Genomic DNA, 19969 nt, shown 5'->3' with positions numbered 1-19969 from the left:
GGCAGTCAAAACAGTGATACTGAGAGAAGTTCATGTTTCTGCCTCACCACGGCATCTTCATCATATGAAATCATTCAATTTACTCTGGTACATCGATGTTAGAACCGTTAATGAATTCTAATTTGTAAAGGTAACATTAAAAATGAGTATGAGGCAGTTTTAACAAGGCTGAGTACTAGAGAAACAATTGTGATACTACTCAGCAAATGGTCTTACTGTTTTAAAATACAGAGCTCTATTTTTAAACTGTCAAGCTTGGTAACATGTTTCATATGCTAGACAGCAATACTTTCAAAACTTCCACCTTTCACTGGGATCAAAACAGAAGAGTCATATCTTTTATTCAATAATTTAAAGAATATCCCTGCCGGGTGCGGTGGCTCAAGCTTGTAATCCCAACACTTTGGGAGGCTGAAGCAGGTGGATCACTTGAGGTCAGGAGTTCAAGACTAGCCTGGCCAACATAGTGAAATCCCATCTCTACTAAAAATACAAAAAAAAATTAGCAGGGCCTGCTGGTGGGCGCCTGTAGTCCCAGCTACTCAGGAAGCTGAGGCAGGAGAATCACCTGAACCCGGGAGCGGGAGGTTGCAGTGAGCCAAGATCGCACCACTGCACTCCAGCCTGGGCAACAGAGCGAGACTCTGTCTCAAAAAAAGAAAAAATTTAAAAAAAAAAATAACATTCCTTTATGTCATTGAATCTACAATTAAGTATTCAGTTTCCATATTATGCACAGTGCCAAGTTCCTCAGAGATATTCAGAGCAGAGCCCCACAGAGCCAAAAAGTTGGTGGTCCCAAACAAGATGGAAGGGAAAAAGGGAGGGAGGGTAGAAAGACACAGATGCAGACTTTATAGTCACAATTCAATAAAACTCTAGTCATACATGTGGACCAAGTTTAAGGTTTTAACCATTCTATGATAAAGAATCTTGGTGTTTGTTCGCGGGAGGAGGTGTCGGTGAATTTAATGTGAATTTATATGCAACTGTGTTCTTTCACGACACCGAAAGGAGAAGCCAGTTTCTTGATTCAACACCAATCCACACATGCACACTCAAACACATTTTAGACTCGCCTTATGCTCGCAGTCCAGCCTGCTTGCTCCTAGCAGTTACAGGCTAGAAAATATATACGTACAAAAGACCTTAATGCCCAAAACGTACTTTGTGATTCTTCAGCCTGCATATTTCTCCTCTTGGCAACGTATAATTCTTGGGCAGAGTAGTACGCAAGTCCACTTCCTTTTTCCCTGAGTTACAGCAACTCCGTGTGAGTCTGTGAGCTCTTACACAGTGCGGCCTTAAACAGCTACATTCTCATCTAATTATTTTTTTCTTGCAGAGATAGAGTCTCACTAAGTTGCCCAGGGTGGTTTCAAATTCCTGATCTCAAACCATCTTCCTGCCTTGGCCTCCCAAAGTGCTGGGATTATAGGCGTGAGCCACTGTGCCCAGCTGTTGTCATCTAATTCTCACCATGCTATAAGCGATGACATCATTCTACTTTCAGTTTACTAATTGGAGTATCTTGACACCAAACAGATCTAGAGGTAGGGAAAGATCTGTCAAAAGTTTGTGTCTCTCCAACAGAGCCAGTGCTGCCCCCACCTCGCTGGAGGAAGGAGCTCCTTGATGACGCAGCCAATAGAGGTCGCCCCCTGTATGTGTATCTCTGCTTCCCCGGGCGGTCTCATACTGGGGTGAAAGGGGCTTTCTGCTCTTCTGAGGTCAACCACCTTGCCCCAATCCACAGTTCAAAATAGTTCAAAACAAAACTCAGAAACACAAGAAGCAGCATCAACGCCTTCCCCGTCACGAACACTGGAACCTGGGAATCACACTTGCCTAGTGCTGTCCACTCACAGCCCCACTGCTAACCACCCCGAGTGATTCTCTTCTCCTACAGCAGTACAGCCCTGCACCTCTTCCTGGGCAATGACGGCAGCCTCATGTGCTTATTCTAAATGCAGAGCAGGCGGCCGTGCACATCAAACCCCAGCACTATCACTTTGTCACTTGGCCCGTAAAAGCTCTTCCTGGCTACGGCAGCCCGTCTCCAGTAGCCTGGCCTTTCACAGCACTTTGTCCATCATCCCTTCTGTATTAGTCCGTTTTCACGCTGCTGATGAAGACATACCCAAGACTGGACAATTTAAAAAAGAAAGAGGTTTAATTGGAATTACAGTTCCACATGGCTGGGGAAGCCTCACAATCTGGCAGCAGGCAAAGAGAGAATGAGGAAGATGCAAAAGTGGAAACCCCTGATAAAACCATCAGATCTCATAAGATTTATTCACTACCACGAAAACAGCATGGGGGAAACCGCCCCCATGATTCAATCATCTCCCACCAGGTCCCTCCCACAACACATGGGAAATATGGGAGTTACAATTCAGTATGAGATTTGGGTGGGGACACAGAGCTAAACCACATCACCTTCTTCTTCCACATCTTTTCCAGGAAGACACACATGGCCATTACACTCTTCTGCACCTCTGCACGTGGAGTTCCCCATGTCTGGCCTGCCCTCCCCACCAAGCCCCACCCAAGTTTCCAGGCTGATTCCTACTCATCTTTCAGGCCCAGCTCATTGGTGTCTACCAGCAGCTTTGCCCCATCCTTCTACTTTCCCACCCCCGCAGTGCTGCCACTAACCACACACCCCCAATTAATGACAGAGAGGGACTGCAATGCTTACCTCACATATGCCAAATGTAGGATTACGAATGTTACTTAAGAAACAAGACTTATGATCAGTCGCAGAGCTCCTGGGGCCTAAAGTAAAAGTCAGACTGGGTCTGACCAGATGGGTTTCCTCTAAGGAAGGAGGGCCCTAACCAGCTGAATCTAAAGCAGGTGGCTCCCAAGTGGGGTTTGGGAAGACGCTATCAGAGCTTATATTTATATATACCTTCAAAAAACAAGCTTCAGGAACATTTATTAAAAGCACTGACATTGGTGTCCCAACATGATACTACGTAATGTGGCTGGAGAGGAACCTCCTTAAATGGGAAGGGTAAGTGGTGCTATGGACTGAACTGTGTCCTTCCTAAAATTCATATGTTAAGCCCTAACCCCCAGTGTGATGGGATCCTATTGTTGGGCCCTTTTGGAGATCATTAGGATTAGATGAGGTCACGAGGGTGGGACCCTCAAGATGGGATTAGTGCCCTTACTAGAGACAGAGAGCTCTCACTCTGTCTCTCCCTCACTCTTGCTCTTGCTCTTGCTCTTGCTCACTCTCTTTGTTCTGTGAGGACACAGCAAGAAGGCAGCTATGTGCAAGCTAGGAAAGAGCCCTCACCAGAACCGGATCATGCTGGCACCCGGATCTTGGACTTCCAGCCTCTAGAATTATGAGAAGACCAACGCCTGCTTACGCTCCCCAGTCTATGTATTTTGCTATGGCAGCCTGAGCTAATACAGGGACAACAGTGGCACCCTCCCTGTCTGTCTCTCTCCTTACTACTACACATTTCAATTTCCAGGTCCCAGCTAGATGGAGTCATAGATCACTGTATCTAATTTAAACTAAATTAACCCTCCCAAAAGAACAAATGGCTTAAGAGTCACGCAACAAAACCACAAATTGGAAATGATATTTATTAATAATGCAATTACAAGAAAATAAAAAGCAGCAGAATTGACACTTACATTCCTAGTAAAAGCTCTTTAAAACCATTTTACTAGGTTAAACATTAGGGTAATTTAATTAAATCTGACAAATCGGCCAAAAACATTCAAAATAATAGAGAAGACTGAACAATATGTATTTACATCCACAATTCTTAACAGAGAATCTTGGTAAATACGTACTGGGTCTTCAGTAATAACAATGATAGCACATGTATACGAGTGTCTTAAATATAAAATATAAATATCAAAGGTTCATGCTAAAAAATTTTACAGGCCGGGTGTGGTGGCTCACGCCTGTAATCCCAGCACTTTGGGAGGCCGAGGAGGGTGGATCATGGGGTCAGGAGATCGAGACCATCCTGGCCAAAATGGTGAAACCCCATCTCTACTAAAATACAAAAAAATTAGCCAGGCGTGGTGGCACGCGCCTGTAGTCCCAGCTACTTGGGAGGCTGAGGCAGGGGAATCACTTGAACCCAGGAGGCAGAGGTTGCAGTGAGCCGAGATCACGCCACTACATTCCAGCCTGGTGACAGAGCAAGACTCTGTCTCAAAAAGAAAAAAAAAAAAAGATGTACAAATGGGACACCCAATGAAAAAGTTTTGGAGACCACTGATATAGACAGAGAACTTGCATGAGAGTTAGGTCCACTCTGAAGCTGAAGTCTTTTCTAAGCTGAAACCTGCCAACGGTCTCCAAAAGTCTTTCGAGTGATGGTATATGTTATACGTATACTGAGTATGCATAGAATAATCCATCAGAGTGACTAATGCCACCCCAAAATCAGCCCGAAATCATTTTTAATGACATCTAATACAAAATAGTACCGGCTAAAAACGTATGATTTCAGTTTTGAAGAGCTGGCTTTCATTTAAGAGAAAAGAATGGGTCAGCATTTGAATGACCAAACCCAACCTCATGGATTTCAGGAAATTTCTTTGTTAAACATCCCTACATCCCCACAATGGTCAGACCTCTCCTTTTGTTCTCTCTAAGCATTGTCCCTCTTGAAAGGGTTGCTGATTAGCATTTCTGAGTCAGCTTTTGCTGTCTGTTGAGTGACTCAGCCAGAAGTAGTAGAACAAACACTTAGACGCAACTTTCTGGATAACCACACAGAAGCTCACATGACTAAACTGAGCAAAAACAGAGCAGTCTACTCTGCTACCTAGTTTTTCAACTTAAGCGACTAGATCAGACATTATGCAAACAAACTCTTGGTGCTGTTTGTGAGCATAGGGAATTCCTTGATGCCCAGAGAGCAAGGGTTTTCCCATCTACTCATCACAACAAACATATGAAGATATTGATCCTTTTTCCGTCTGACCATCTTCCCTTCAAAATCGTGTCTGTTTCCAATTAAAGACCCAAACATTTACCAAAGTATTCAACAAAAAAACAAGAGTTTAGCATTTCTAGTTGATTTTAAGATTTGTTTAATTCTGAGAAAATTGTACACTTTTTTTCTTTTTTGAGACGGAGTTTCACTCTCGTCACCTAGGCTGGAGTGCAATGGTGCGATCTCTGCTCACTGCAACCTCCGCCTCCTGGGTTCAGGTGATTCTCCAGCCTCAGCCTCCTGAGTAGCTGGGATTACAGGTGCCCGCCACCGTGCCTGGCTAATTTTTGTATTTTTAGTAGAGATGGGGTTTCACCATGTTGGCCAGGCTGGTCTCGACTCCTGACCTCAGGTGATCTGCCCGCCTCAGCCTCCCAAAGTGCTGGGATTACGGGTGTGAGCCACCACACCTGGCTGAAAATTGTATACTTGTAGAAGAGTTGCAAAAATAAGAGAGCTGAATTCTATCCTTCGCCCAGTTTCCCCACAATGTTAGCATCTTACATCACCATAGCACAATTATCAAAACTAAGAAAGTAACACTGGCACAATGCTAATCCAATTACAGACTTTATTCAAGATTCAGCAGTTTTTCCACCAATGTATCTTTTCTGTTCCAGAATCCAATTCAGGGGCCCACACAGTACTTACCTGACATGTCTTGGGTCTCTTCCGATTCTGGCTGAATTTTAATTTGTCTCACAAATCCTGATGCTTAATTCTTTTTAATCAAGAATCATAAATGCTCCCAAGTTCACAGCAGACAATAAGAGTTAACAGAATTTGGGAAGAGGAGAGAGGGGAAATAAATTACTGGCCGAAATTCTCAAACCAAATGCCTTTACCTATTTTAAACAGTGGGAATGGCACAGATGTTTCTTTGGTCAAATTCAAACTGGGCTCCATTATCCACCCACACAGGGGTCAACTTGATAAAGAAATCACCATGAAAGTCTGTCCTGTCAGACATTTGCTGTTTCCTTAGAAACACCAAATATAAAACTAGTCCAATGCTGACAGGCTTTTCTGTTGCTAAAAATATGCTTCAAGAAAGCTCACACATTCAATGGTTACCTGGAATGTACTATGCCAAAGCTCCCCCAGTTCCAATATTTTCATCTGCAGGATTCCTCAAAAGACTTGTCCAGGGGTGTAAAGCTGATAACAGTTCTCATTACAAGATTCTTCTGTGGCATTAATTGCTGCTGGTACATCCAAAATAAGAACTCAGGATCGTGGTGCCATTCACGTTCAGAAAATACAGTGCCTGGCTTGGAAATTACCCAAGTGTATCTGCTTCTAAACCAAAAGCGGCATACCAAGAAGGAAAATCTGGAGACTATTTTCAACATCAGCAATTACTCTTGATAAGGAATACTTTCACCTTTGCCAAGCTTGATAAAGACTGCAGTCTCAAACCAGAGATTATGTAAACCTGGTTTTTAAGATAATGATCTTTACATCAATCAAAAAAAGTTATGATTCTGCCAGGCATCATGGCTCATGCCTGTAATCCCAGAACTTTGGGAGGAAAGGGCAGGCGGATCACTTGAGGTCAGGAGTTCGAGACCAGCCTGGCCAACATGGTGAAACCTCGTTCTCCACCAAAAATGCAAAAATTAGCCGGCCGTGGTGGCAGGTGCCTGTAATCCCAGCTACTCGAGAGGCTGAGGGGCAGGAGAATCGCTTGAACCCAGGAGGCAGAGGTTTGCAGTGAGTGGAGTTCACGCCACTGCACTGTAGCCTGGCCAATAGAGTGAGACTCCATCTCAAAAAAAAAAAGTTTTGATTCTAACTAGGATGCTGGTATTGCTTCTTTGCTAAACTATAAGCAGCTTGTGCATTAAGACCAGATCCTACATAAATTCTGTAGCATTAAAACATTTAGAGAATTCTTCAATCTCACAGCACTCAATGACATTGAATCTAGTACCACATATATAATCTCTCTCCACTATTCATGGACCAACTGGTTATTGAAGATTATTTTATTCTTTTTATTCCTTAAGACGAAAATATTCTTTTAGAATTATGATCCCATCTAATTAAACTTAAGGGCTTCTGCACAGCAAAATAAACTATCAACAGAGTGAACAGACAACCTACAGAATGGGAGAAAATATATGCAAACTGTACATCTGACAAAGGTCTAATATCCAGCATCTATAAGGAACTGAAACAAATTTACAAGAACAAAATACTAACAACAGCATTAAAAAGTGGACAAAGGATGTAACAGACACTTTTCTAAAGAGGACACACATGCAGCCAACAAACATGAAAAAAAATGCTCACGATCACCAAACATTAGAGAAACGCAAATCAAAACCACAATGAGATACCATCTCACACCACTCAGAATGGCTATTGAAAAAGCCAAAAACTAACATATGCTGGTGAGGTTGCAGAGAAAAGGGACCACTTACACACTGTTGGTGAGAGTGTAAATTAGTTCAACTATTGTGAAAAGCAGTTTGGAGGTTTTTCAAAGAGCTAAAAACCGAACTACCATTCAACCCAGCAATCCTATTACTGGGTATATACCCAGAGGAACATAAGTCCTACTACCATAAAGGTACATGGACTCCAATGCTCACTGCAGCACTATTCACAACAGCAACGACATGGAATCAACCTAAATGTCCATCAATGACAGACTGGATAAAGAAAATGTACATATACACTATGGAATACTACGCAGCCATAAAAAAGAATGAGATCATGTCTTTTGCAGGAACGTGGATTAAGGGGGAGACCATTATCCTTAGCAAACTAACACAGGAACAGATAATCAAACATCACATGTTCTCACTTACAAAAGGGAGCTAAATGATGAGAACTCATGGACACAAGGAAGGAAACAACAGACACTGAGGCCTACTTGAGGGTGGAGGGTGGGAGAAGGAAGAGGTGCAGAAAAAATAACTATTGAGGCCGGGCACAGTGGCTCACACCTGTAATCCCAGCACTTTGGGAGGCCAAGGCAGGTGGATCACCTGAGGTCAGGAGTTTGAGACCAGCCTGGCGAACATGGCGAAACCCCGTCTCTACTAAAAATATAAAAATTAGCCAGGTATGGTGGCACATGCCTGTAATCCCAGCTACTCAGGAGGCTGAGGCTCAAACCCAGGAGGCAGAGGTTGCAGTGAGCCAAGATTGCACCACTGCACTCCAGCCTGGGCAAGAGAGTGAGACTCTGTCTCAGATGATCATAATAATAATAATAACTATTGAATAGTAGGCTTAGTATCTGGGTGATGAAATAATATGTACAACAAACCCCTATGACATGAGTTTACCTGTATAACAAACCTGCACACATACCCCTGAACCTAAAATATAAGTTAAAACAAAACAACCAAAAAAAACAAGGTAAAAAAAACTTAGGATCTCAGCATAATATTATAAACAATGATACTGTACCAACCTAGCACACAGTGCTCAATTCCTTTTTCTGCAAAGGTAATACCCTATTTAAAATTTACCTTGGCAAAGCCAACAAAAATTTATCAAAAATTTACATGAAGTAATTTTCCTTTAAGGCAAACCAACCCGAAGAAATGCAGTAACTTGACAAAGCTCGAGTTATCACCGTAATTAAGTTTTTGCTAGCTAAAACGCCCACCTGAAATGAATGAGTCATTCAAAACTGAGTAACTGTAAACATTCCTAACTAGCTTTGAAGACCTCATTTCAAATATTGAAGAAAACTGCCTTATGGCTTTGAAATTCACTATTTCAAATGGCATGCTGATAATCGCATAGAAAGATTACATATGTCTGATAGTGATGACGTAAGTATTGCTCATTCCTTTGATCAGTACATTATTTCAAGATTTTTCTGGGGGAAAAAAACATTTTAACTTTAAACGTTTTTGAAAATTTAGATATATAAAATTAAAAATTCACCACCCATTTCCTCTAAATAGTGAGCTTTTGTAAGCATTTAATATTTAACTTAAAAGGATACGATGCTATTTATACAAAATGTCCAGTACAGGGAAATCTATAGAAATATAAAGTAAATTTGTGGTTCCTTAGGGGTTGGGGGAGGAAGGGATGGGAGATGATAGCTAGGGTATAATATTTCTTTTGGAGGTGATGAAAATGTTCCAAAATTGACTGTGATGATAGTTGCACAACTCTATGAATATATTAAAAATCACTGAATTGTATACTTTAGATGGCTGAATTATGCACTAAAACCTTTAAAACATTTGAAAGGAGATATGATTGTACACTTCAGCAAAAGGAGACCTTGTCAGGTGGACACACACATAATCCTACATATGTACATAAACATTGAATCCCATTAATTACTATTCACTTCTAGAGGACGAGGAAAGTTATTGTTCTCATAGTTAAGGTCCTAGAAAATCAATCCCTAGTAGAAAAAGACTACTTCATAATTCTCCATCATTATGATCATCTGAATTCATTGGCTTCAATAATGAAAAACTTAATAAACCTACCACAGGCTTCGGATCAAACACTGGTGTTACTTTCAGTGTCAAGAACAAGAACAAGGTTTGGTGAGACATCTACATACATGGCACAGTCCCTCCCCAAAATTCAACGAATTGGCCAGAATTTGGAGTTCTCATGCAGTGCACTCCCCTGGGGGTGCTAAGGCCACAGTGGACCCCAGAGGGGACCTCACTCCTGCTTTCTAGGCATTTCCCCAGACCCACCCTCTTTTTTAAGTCACATCAATTCCATTCCAGTAACCTTGGGCCATGGAATTCCTGTCCTGAATGACAGCATGTCGCCCCTCGCTGCCCTCCCTTCCTCTGCATCAAACTCCCATTCCTAGTCAAACGCCAGCTGCCCAGAAAGGCAAGCGCAGAGCAACTGCTATGATCCAGAGGGTCTCAAGCCAAAACGGGCTTAGGGTTGAGGAAAGTAGGGGAGAGAACTCTGTTCCAGAGGGGACAGGCCTGCCAGGGGGTACAACATTCAGGTAAGTCAGACAGCCCTGAGTCCGCAGACTAGCCTGAGCCTCATCTATCCCATGTGCTCCCTTCTTTTCAAAGAGCTCAATTTAGGGGCAAATGAACTGGGATAAACTCTCCATGCCCCTGCCTCTAAGAAAACCATTAACCTTTTCTCCAGAAAAATTATATTAAAAAACAAATCCTTTATCCTTTTATAAAAATATTCCTTTGAATAGCTTTACTAACTTTTAGCAAACATTCATGGCCAAGATAAAACGCCTTATTTTTTAAAATCATTATGATAAAACTTGAGTCCGGTAACATTAAAGTGCTAAAATAACATGGCTCGACGTTTTCTAAAATCCTTAAACCATAATGCTAAGAAGCTTTATAATCATTTTTGTTTGTTTGTTTGTTTGTTTGAGACAGAGTCTTGCTCTGTCGCCCAGGCCAGAGTGCAGTGGTGTGATTTTGGCTCATTGCAATCTCTGCCTCCTGGATTCAAGTGATTCTTGTGCCGCAGCCTCTCGAATAGCTAGGGACTACAGGCACGTACCACCACACCCGGCTAATTTTTGTATTTTTGGTAGAGATGGAGTTTTGCCATGTTGGCCAGGCTGATCTCAAATTCCTAGCCTCAAGTGATCCACCCACGTTGGCCTCCCAAAGTGCTGGGATTACAGGTTAGCCATTGCACCTGGCCTATAATCAATTTTTTAAAGAACTACAAGTCACTGATAACCATTAGTAATTCCTATTTAAACACACAGTCAAGGTGAACCAAACACTCAAAGGCCATTTTAAAGAATATCAAGGACCACATTTTAATTTCTTAGCCCCTATCCAGTGCACGCAGAAACTTACGTTCACAGTATAAGCCATGAACTCACAAATTATATGAATTGTAATATATTTCAACTAATTCAATTATATACTTATATAAAGCTTTAAATAGAATAGTTGGTAACTGCCTACTTTATTCCTAACCAACCCACTGTACATGCACAACTTACTCTGCCTCTCTCAAAACAGTACAAATGAAACTGTACAGCAGGCAGCCACTCAGAATCCCTCTGGCTAATAGTACAATCAGTCTGGGTCAGCTTTCAATCTTGATTACAGAACAGGTAGTGAAGCTCCATTATCAGTGCTCTTAAAAATCTTTACCTTCCAGCTGGGCGTGGTGGCTCACGCCTGTAATTCCAGCACTTCGGGAGGCTGAGGTGGGTGGATCACCTGAGGTCAGTAGTTTGAGACCAGCCTGGCCAACACAGCGAAGCCCCGTCTCTACTAAAAATACAAAAATTAGCGGGCACGGTGGCAGGCACCTGTAATCCCAGCTATCTGGGAGGCTGAGAATCACTTAAACCCAGGAGGCGGAGGTTGCAGTGAGCCGAGATCATACCACTGCACTCCAGCCTGGGGGACAGAGCAAGACTCCGTCTCACAAAAAAAAATAAAAAATCTTTCTCTTCCATTAAAACAAAATAATTTAGACAAAAACAAAGGTCTCTATTTTATTCTCCCAGACTTAGGCATACACAAATGGATAACAAAATTAAAGGAATTAATAGGAATTAAGCAAAAATACAACTTGAAAACACACTAGAGTGTAAAAAGAAAAGTAGCTCTTCAATTCCCATATCCTTATACAGTGTATATATTTTAGAAAATCACCTTTTTGAAAGCAATTCAATAGAAACACATATGAGAAGGTGTGAAGAAATAGAACTACATGAGCAGGGCAGGATTCCAAATGGTTTAGGTAAAGTCAAAGAGTTGTGCAACCATCGCCCCAAAATGAAACCTCAGCCACATTCACAGTCATTCCCACATCCCTCCAACCTTTTCCCTCTTCTCCAGCCCCAGGAATCTACCTCATAACTCTATAAATCTGCCTCTTCCGGATACTTCATATAAATGGAATCATGCACTATGAGGCCTTTTGTGACTGGCTTGTTCTACTTAGCATAATGCTTTCAAGTCTCATCCATGTTGTACAATGTGTCAATATTTCATTCCTTTTTACGGCCCAATAGTATTCCATTGTACGGATATACTTCATTTTATTTATTCATTTATCAGCTGATGGACATTTAGATTATTTCTACTTTGGGCTATTCATAATAATGCTGCTGTGAAATATATGTATGTGAGTTTTTGTGTGGACATAGGTTTTCATTTCTCTTGGGCAGATACACCCAGGAGTGGAATGGCTAGGTCATATGGTAACTTTACACTGAACCTTCTGAAGAACTACCAAACTGTTTTCCAAAGCAGCGCCATCGTTTTTCATCCCCAACAGCAATGCATGAGGGTACCGAGTTCTCTAAATCATCGCCAATACTTGTTATCTGTCTTTTTGATTGGAGCCAGCCTAGTTAGTGAAGTGGTAACTCACTGTGGTTGATGCTCTGTATCTTAAACGAAGCCCACACATTCTGAAATGGGGACTCAGCTATTCTTCCAAGTTACACTTTTAAGTATAAAATATGCCCAACTGTCATTCTTAAAACCCAAAATAAAGCTGCATAATCTAATAACCCTTTAATAAGTGAAAATTCCACCTCCATATAACATGCACCATTATTCTACCCCAATAATGTCCAACAGCCTGACCTTTCTACATAAAGATGTCAGGCTAAGACGTCTGTACAAGTGTGAGTGCGGTAGTGGAATACTTGAACATACAACAAAGTTTTTGTCTTTCAAAAAAGAACACTGGATTGGAACTCAGGTTTGTCAATAATCTATGCGTAACCTGATAAATCACTGAACTTCTCTACACCCAAGCACGGTGATCTGAGCCGCTCACAGAACTACATCCTCTGAAGTCACTCCCAGATACAAAGTTGTTTAAGCCTGAAAGTTTAATGAAATTTGAAAATGTACACACACCCGTGCTAAAGAACTAGCTTTGCACAGCAGAAAAAAAATTTACCCTTAGTAGTCAGATGGGCTGGGTTCAATTTCCAGGTCTGCCATTTAGGAGCTGTAAGGTACATTATTTAGCATCTTTATATTCCAGTCTCCTGGCCCGCTTCAAGAGGTTATGAAGATTCACTAAGCTGCTATAGCCAGAGCGTGTGACATAGCCGCCAGCAAAAGTAGACATTTAAACGCTAGCTTCTGTCCATCTTTCTGCTAACTCTGGGCAAAGTTTCCCAGCAAATGAAGACCTCTTAACAATTGTCGTAGACCACTGACAACTGAATGTGAGTCCTTGTGACTTGTGGGATTCCCTGATGAAGCACGTCCCCCACAGTACGGTCTGCAAATTGCTAAAGAGAGCTATCAACTGGCTTAAAACAAGGCTAGAAGGGGGTTCCGGGAAGGAAGCCCAGGCATGAAAAGAGCAGAGACCTCGTTTTTGTCGGTGACATGAGAGGGAAAACTTCTCAGGGCTCACAGGCAGGCTGGGCGCAGAACGGATGCGCAGGAGAGGACGGTGAGGGCTGCGTTCGCACGAGCCCATTGGAAGCGCGGGGCTGCACTGCGGGCTGGCGGGGTGGGGAGGGGGCCGCGGAAGGCTCTGGAGACGGACCGGGGCCGGCCAGGTGCGCGGCCAAGCCCCGCGCAGGAGGGCGAGCCCCTTCCCCGCTGCGACTCCACCGCCTTCCGCGCGAGCCGGCCGCCTTCGCCTACCTGATCTGGTTGTCGCGGAATTTGTTGAGATGCGGTTGGTTGAGGTAAATGGTGCGGGCGGGTGCCTCCAGCTGGTCTCCAACAGACGTGGCCCGGGACATCTCATCCTCTGCCTTCTTGTAGCCCAAAGAAGAACGAACTGGTCCTGCAGAGACAGGGCGCAGGCAGAGAATACGACACAAAGAAGTCAACCGCCAGGCGGGAGGCGGCGAGCGCGGGCCGCGGGCGGGCGGCCACCGGCGGGGAAGGATGCTCGGGTGAGGCGGGCGTCGCCTCTGCACCTTGGCTCCCCCTGGAGACGCCGCCGCCGCCGCCGCCGCCGCAGCCCCGGCCGGCCCCGCCCCCGGCCCCGCCCCGCGCAGCCCCCGGCGCTTGTGGAGCGAGCCCCGCCCCGGGTGAGCCACCCCCAGCTCCTGCGCTCCCTCCCTGCAGGGCCCTGGCCGGGCTGGACGCCCAAGCTGTGTGCGGGGCCGGGGAGGCTGATCGCGCGGGGGCGCCAAGGCCAGCGGCACCCCCAGCCATCTGGCCGAGCGTACCCTCTAGTCCTGGGAACTGAGCTCTGGAACTGGGTTTTCTGGGCTCCTTTGATCTTCCTTAGGAACAGAGACAGCAGCAATGGAAATGCACCCTGTAAGCAGCCACCGCAGGAAGAGATGGCGAAAGCACACCTCTGGGCAGTACAAATGGGCTTCCCAGACCCCAGGGTGAAGAGCTTGCTCCTACCATGGTCTGCAAGGGATCCGCTGCTCTTCTCCCTCCAGGCACCTGGAGAACTGAGTACACTAGCTGTCCCAACCCAGCTCTGGACCAGCGAGCGAGCTTTCATTTTATTGCTTAAATTACTGTTTCTGTGGCTACGTGGCACGCCAGCCTAGCTCAGTACTTGATTTCAGTCCTATGGGTCAAGCCTTCTTGGGTGGCCCCAAACCCCCGCCCCCCAATAACCTTCACTTGAGACGTTCCAGCCTAGACCTAGAGAAGGATCCAGTTATTACTGAAACTGGTACAGGCACGTAGATCTTAACCTCATCTCCAACTCTAAAGCAGCATCCCTTGTTAGAAGGGGCTGCCCAGCTTGAGAAGTGACCTTCAGAGGAGAGGTGTATTTTCAGAAAAATTAATACCCTACAGATGAAGCCTTATCTTGTTTTTCTTAAATATGCATTAGCCCTCTAATACTTGCCATGCTTTCCAACTATCAAAGAAACGGACGTTGCACATCATTAAAAAACTGACATCTTACACAAGCAAACCTTCACTTCCCTGTTACAAAGAATACTTTTCACTGTCATAGAGAAACACTTTGAAAGTTTTGGCTACATCATCTTTTTCAAGTGATTAGAAGGATGATAATCTTTATCCTAAGAAAGGGACAAGCGAAACGTAAACTCGTTTACTGAAAGTTGACATATTATTCTGAATATTAAGTAAGAGTTAAGTCTGAAATGGGCTAAGGCTTCTTCCTTCACCCAGATGGGGACGCCTAGTGGATGCAGGCTCCAGGGCTCAAGTCGGGTCCCTGGTCACAGGCCAGGCACACTCCAGTTTTCCTCTTGCTTTCTGTGTGTGCCCACAGTACCCTGGCTATTCCTCACTCAGACATGATCCCTCACCTCCTTCCCTCCAACCTCCCACTTTCGGGGGTCTTTCTGGCTCCACTGGACACTGCTTGGTCCACTACTCATCAGCAAGCGGCAGCAGAGAGCAAGAATCCCTTCTCCAGACTGTCTGGCCCACCAGCTGGGGCGCCCGGACTGCAATAAGGGAAAGACAGGTGTTGGAGCATTTGCTGATGTAAGACAGATGGAGAATATTTTTGAAGCTAGCCTATATGGAAGTATTGCTTTTCTCTCTGCCCACTTACCCTGCCTTGTCTTCCTCCACAGTACCAGATATCATCATTACCTGAGTTTATTTATGGATGCTCTGTCTTACTGCACCTAGGAGCCCAAGCTCCAGAACAGTAGGGACAGGCTGGGTTCACTGAACAGAGCTTGGTCAAAGTGGTTCATTGCTCACCGAGTGGCTCTCAGTTCCCCTGTGCATTCGTATTACCAATGCAGCTCTCACAACGTTCCTGGGCACTGCCCTCTCAGATTCTGTGGTCACTGTGTTTTGTTTCTCAAGCTCACTAAGTGATGCTGATGAGCACCCAGTCAGGATCACTTGTTAGATGCCGCTGAGAACACAAAAACAAAAGATCAGGTTCCTGCCCTTGAAAATGTTCCCTCAATTAAGGCATGAAGGTGTAACCCTGGTTACTCACCAGTGTGTGACTAAGAGTGGGCCCAAAGGTGCTAAGGAGGCTCAGAGGTCAGCAGCTTCTTTGTGCTGGGGGAGGGCAGGTGGTGGAATAGATTCTGAGTACAGACAGTAGAGCCTGGCAATGTGGGTGAGGTGTGGATTAGGAAAGGGAAGGGCATTGTGGGCAAGGGCAAGAAGAGCTTAAGCAAAGGCCCAAGCATACAAAATGGTATTGGGGCCAACTAAAAAAACAAATCAACCCTGAGGGTCCAAACTGGGAAAAAGGAGAAAAGAAGTTCACCAAAAAAAATAGCCTGTGGCCAGACTGTGGATGACTCAATGTCAAGCACAGAAGCTTGAACTTCATCCTGAAGGTCACAGGAGGCCACAGAAGATTTCTGAGCCAGAGAGAAGAGCATCCGGCAGTGACGGCAAAGGGGGAACAGCAGGAGAGGAGAATATACAGATAAGGGGACCAGGTAGGAAATAAATTCTACAATCTAGAAGCAAGATGATAAAAGCATGAATTAAATGGAGGATGGGATAAAAGGATGGACATGAGAAACATCTCGAAAGAAAACCCTGAGCTGGGCACGGTGGCTCATGCCTGTAATCCCAACACTTTGGAAGGCCAAGTTGGGAGGATTCCTTGAGCCCAGGCGTTTGAGTCCAGCCTAGGCAACATAGCAAGACCTCATCTCGACCAAAATAAAAAAAGAAAGAAAGAAAACTCTGCAAGATCTCTGGGGAGGTGAGGTTTAAATGTGTGCACCAGAAAAGGAAGAAGCACGAGACCACTGAGGTTGGAAGAAGACTGGGACCAAAAAAAAAAAATCACTGATAGAAATAATAACAGGAACAATAACTTTTCCAAACAAGAATTTAGATGTTGGATAACAAATATTGTAATGAAAAAAAGTATTGACACGAGTAACTAGTGATGACAGAATGAAGTGGAATAATATCTCCCACTTACCTACCTAGCATGCTTCAGGCCAACACAGCTTTCTATACCACCGCAGGGGAAATCTGGGGATTTTTTTCTAGGTAGAAATAGTTATACCACCCCGCACCTGTCCCTGAGATTCAGATAAATTTTTTCTACCTCAGTGGCCTCATCTCAACCTAACCCTGTATTAGAGAAAAACATTAATATTTTCAAAAAAAATTGTGGAAAACATATTGCCTAAGGAAACATTATACCATCTACAGCAAAGCACATTATGACTAAGGTTTCAAATTCAGACTCATAATTCTGAGTTAATGCATTTTGCAAATACCACCACATAAAATGAGTATACGCTTACACCTCCCCCATATAATCAGGCGCCGTGTCAGCAGAGAGTGGGAGTTCGATAAATATCTATTAGTTGAGAAAGAAACCAAAGGGAAGGGAAAGAACTAAGAGAACAAGAGTAAGCAAAGAGAAAAGCACTAAATTTGCCCCCACCCTGCAAAGTGGAAATGCAGACAAGACAGTGGAAGGTTAAGGCCATGAGGGCAGAACTTCGTCTTGTTCACAGCTCCATCCCTGGATAGAGTGCCCTGGATCATGCCTAGCACACAGTAGGCAGTCTGAAACAATATGTCAAATGAATACATAAGAGGCTAATGTAGTAGGTGCCTTTAAAAGGCACCTACCCAGTCGCTGAACCAGCCCTTCCCTTGTCTGTCTCCCTTGAACCAGACCTCTTTCCTCATACAAGCCAGGCAGCCCACGAGCTGGGTCATACCGTGCAATCCCGTCTACTTGTTACAGCTCTTTGGACCAGGGATGGTTACCTGGTCCAAATTGGGCCACCAAGGGTCTCTCTCCTGGGAACTTTGACATGGGAACTAGTAAGGACCATTTCTGCATGTGGCTGACCTATTAGCGTACACACACCAGGTCTCTAGATGGCCATCTTCTACCTCTGAGTGGACCAGGAGACAGAGAAAGGATTTTGTTTGAGATAGAGATGAGGCAGCTGCATGAAGAACAGCCCCAACAGTTTTTTGGGTCCTAGGTCCGGTCCTCTCCAAGATCCCAGCTGCACTAGGGGGTTTGGGTTCCATGAGCCACCACCGGATCATTCTATAAACTTCTCATAACCACATATCTTAACTAGTATGGTAAAGCAGTATACAGAGAACCTGTTTTCCCCTATAAGATGGAAAAGCAAGAAGGGTTAAAGAGGAAGGACAAATTCCTATTGACCTGTAGATCACCACCAGGTGCCCAGGATTTTAGATAATCTGGCACAGATGCTGTTAGATGCCACAACCCAGACCCAGGAGGCTGAATCTGACAGAGGAAAGTTTTCACGGCAACATCTGGGCCAGCAGGTTTTGATGAAGCCCCAAAGTGGGTGGGAAGTGCAAGACTAATGAGATAAGCACCCCTGTCCTCCTCCTGCTGCCTTCCGAGTTTCTGCCCAGGGTTGGAGAAAGAACAGAATGTTAGGAAATCGAGAGAGATGGTAGAGAATGCCCCCCAGAGACCACAATAAGAGGACAAGTGAAGAACAGGGAAGGGCAGAGGAGAGCAGATCGGTTACAGTAGACACACCAGTGACCCACAGAAGCATGAGGGGGTGGAAGGGGAGGGACGCTCACTAAGCTGCTCCAGTGCTGCCAGCCGCTCACCTTCCACCAGCTCTAGCTCTCTGGTTGATGCCTCCTCCATGTACTTCGTTCACTTCATTGTACAAAATGTATATTCTCATATTTTCAACCTTCTAAACACAATTGGTCATGTTTTTCATTTCACTGAATGACTCAGATTCCTCATCATTTCACTCACTTAGAATGTGTGTGTGGCAACAAGAATGTGGAAGTCACTGGCGAGGAAGCAGGGACAATGGCAGACCTCACGTTGTCAGGGGAGCAGGTAAAAGTGAGGACAACACCCAGTTTCTATCCATTACATAAACAAATTCCATGGAGATGGATTTGGGGAAGAAAATGAAAAATGCTGAGAAGTTTTTGAAATTTGCTCCAATATATTAAATATTATAATAATATGTATGTATGTATTAGTTTATTTATAATAACTTTTATGTAACATACATAAAAGCATAAACTAAATAGGTCAGGGAGTTAAGAACTTCAAATAAGGGATTAAACACAAAAGAAGAGTCAACATTAGGGCAAATTATTACTGTTTCATTGCCTTAAGTAACACAGAAACAAAATCCTTAACTCCAAACTGCAGTATTTTCACCCTAACTTAATTCAAAATGTTTAAAACTCCAAAACATGCCTGAGACACATCTAGTCCATTTCCCTGGCAAAGAAGTTTCATTATCTAAAAAAAAAAAAAAAAAAAAACCAACTTTGGAAAGAAATACCTTCATCTTCCTTCCTACACCAGTCACACAGGCCACCCTCATCTTCCTACCATCATCAGTCACACAGGCCACCCTCATCTTCCTCCCATCATCAGTCACACAGGCCACCCTCATCTTCCTCCCATCATCAGTCACACAGGCCGTCCCACGTCAGTCAGGCTGTAACTGTGCTCCTTATGCACAGAATGAAAAGTCAAGGTGGAGTCAGACGGGGCTTGGACACTGTTGTGCAATAATATGTCTGGTCTTTGTCTTCAGTTCCTGCGAGGCAGCCTCTAAAAGCTGGAATTTCCCAGTGATAGGAGCATCTTCGTTATTCATGGTGGACCCCTCTGTGCACACCTGAGCTCATGCTAAGATGATGACTCATGGTGGGTTGCTCGATGGTTTAAGAATGGGGTCCAGCCATCCTAGAAAGGCCAATCATGTGGTTAGAGGGTTGGGGGTTTGAGCCGGGTGATTCAGTCTGACCTTCCAACCTCTGGGGAGGGGAAAGGGGGATAGAGGTTGAATTCATGTGACCAATGATCCAATTAATAATGCCTACATAATGAAAGCCCAATAGAAACCTGTGGACACTGAAACTCAGGGGAACCTCCCAGGTTGGTGATTCACATCAATATGCCAGGAAGAGACACACCTTGAAGACACACAAGCTTCATGTTCAGGACCCTCCCAGACCTCAACCTCTGTGTCTCCAATTGGCTGGTCCTGACTTCTGTCCTTTGTAATAAAACTGTAATAAAATTTTTTGGAGTTCTTTGAAGGGGCAGTGGGACCCTTGAATATGTAGCCAGTTGGTCAGATGTGCAGGTGGTCTGGGAACCCCAGAGCCTGC

General features: G+C 44.2%; 1 protein-coding gene across 2 annotated transcripts in view; it reads right to left on the bottom strand.

The window, feature by feature from the left end:
- Nucleotides 1-19969, bottom strand: part of ATP8A2 (ATPase phospholipid transporting 8A2) — a 653147-nt gene that overhangs the window by 533519 nt on the left and 99659 nt on the right. The window contains exon 2 of one of the 2 annotated variants that reach the window (XM_050766819.1): nucleotides 13559-13703. The exons of the other annotated variant lie outside the window; for it this stretch is intronic. Within the exon in view, the coding sequence (XP_050622776.1) occupies nucleotides 13559-13703 (145 nt within the window). The remainder of the gene's footprint in view (nucleotides 1-13558; nucleotides 13704-19969) is intronic. 2 annotated transcript variants of the gene reach the window in all.

This window comes from Macaca thibetana, chromosome 17, assembly GCF_024542745.1.
Source record: "Macaca thibetana thibetana isolate TM-01 chromosome 17, ASM2454274v1, whole genome shotgun sequence".
Taxonomy (NCBI): Eukaryota; Metazoa; Chordata; class Mammalia; order Primates; family Cercopithecidae; genus Macaca; species Macaca thibetana.
The sequence above is the reverse complement of the archived record's forward strand: the minus strand, read 5'-3'. Positions and strand labels throughout refer to the sequence as shown.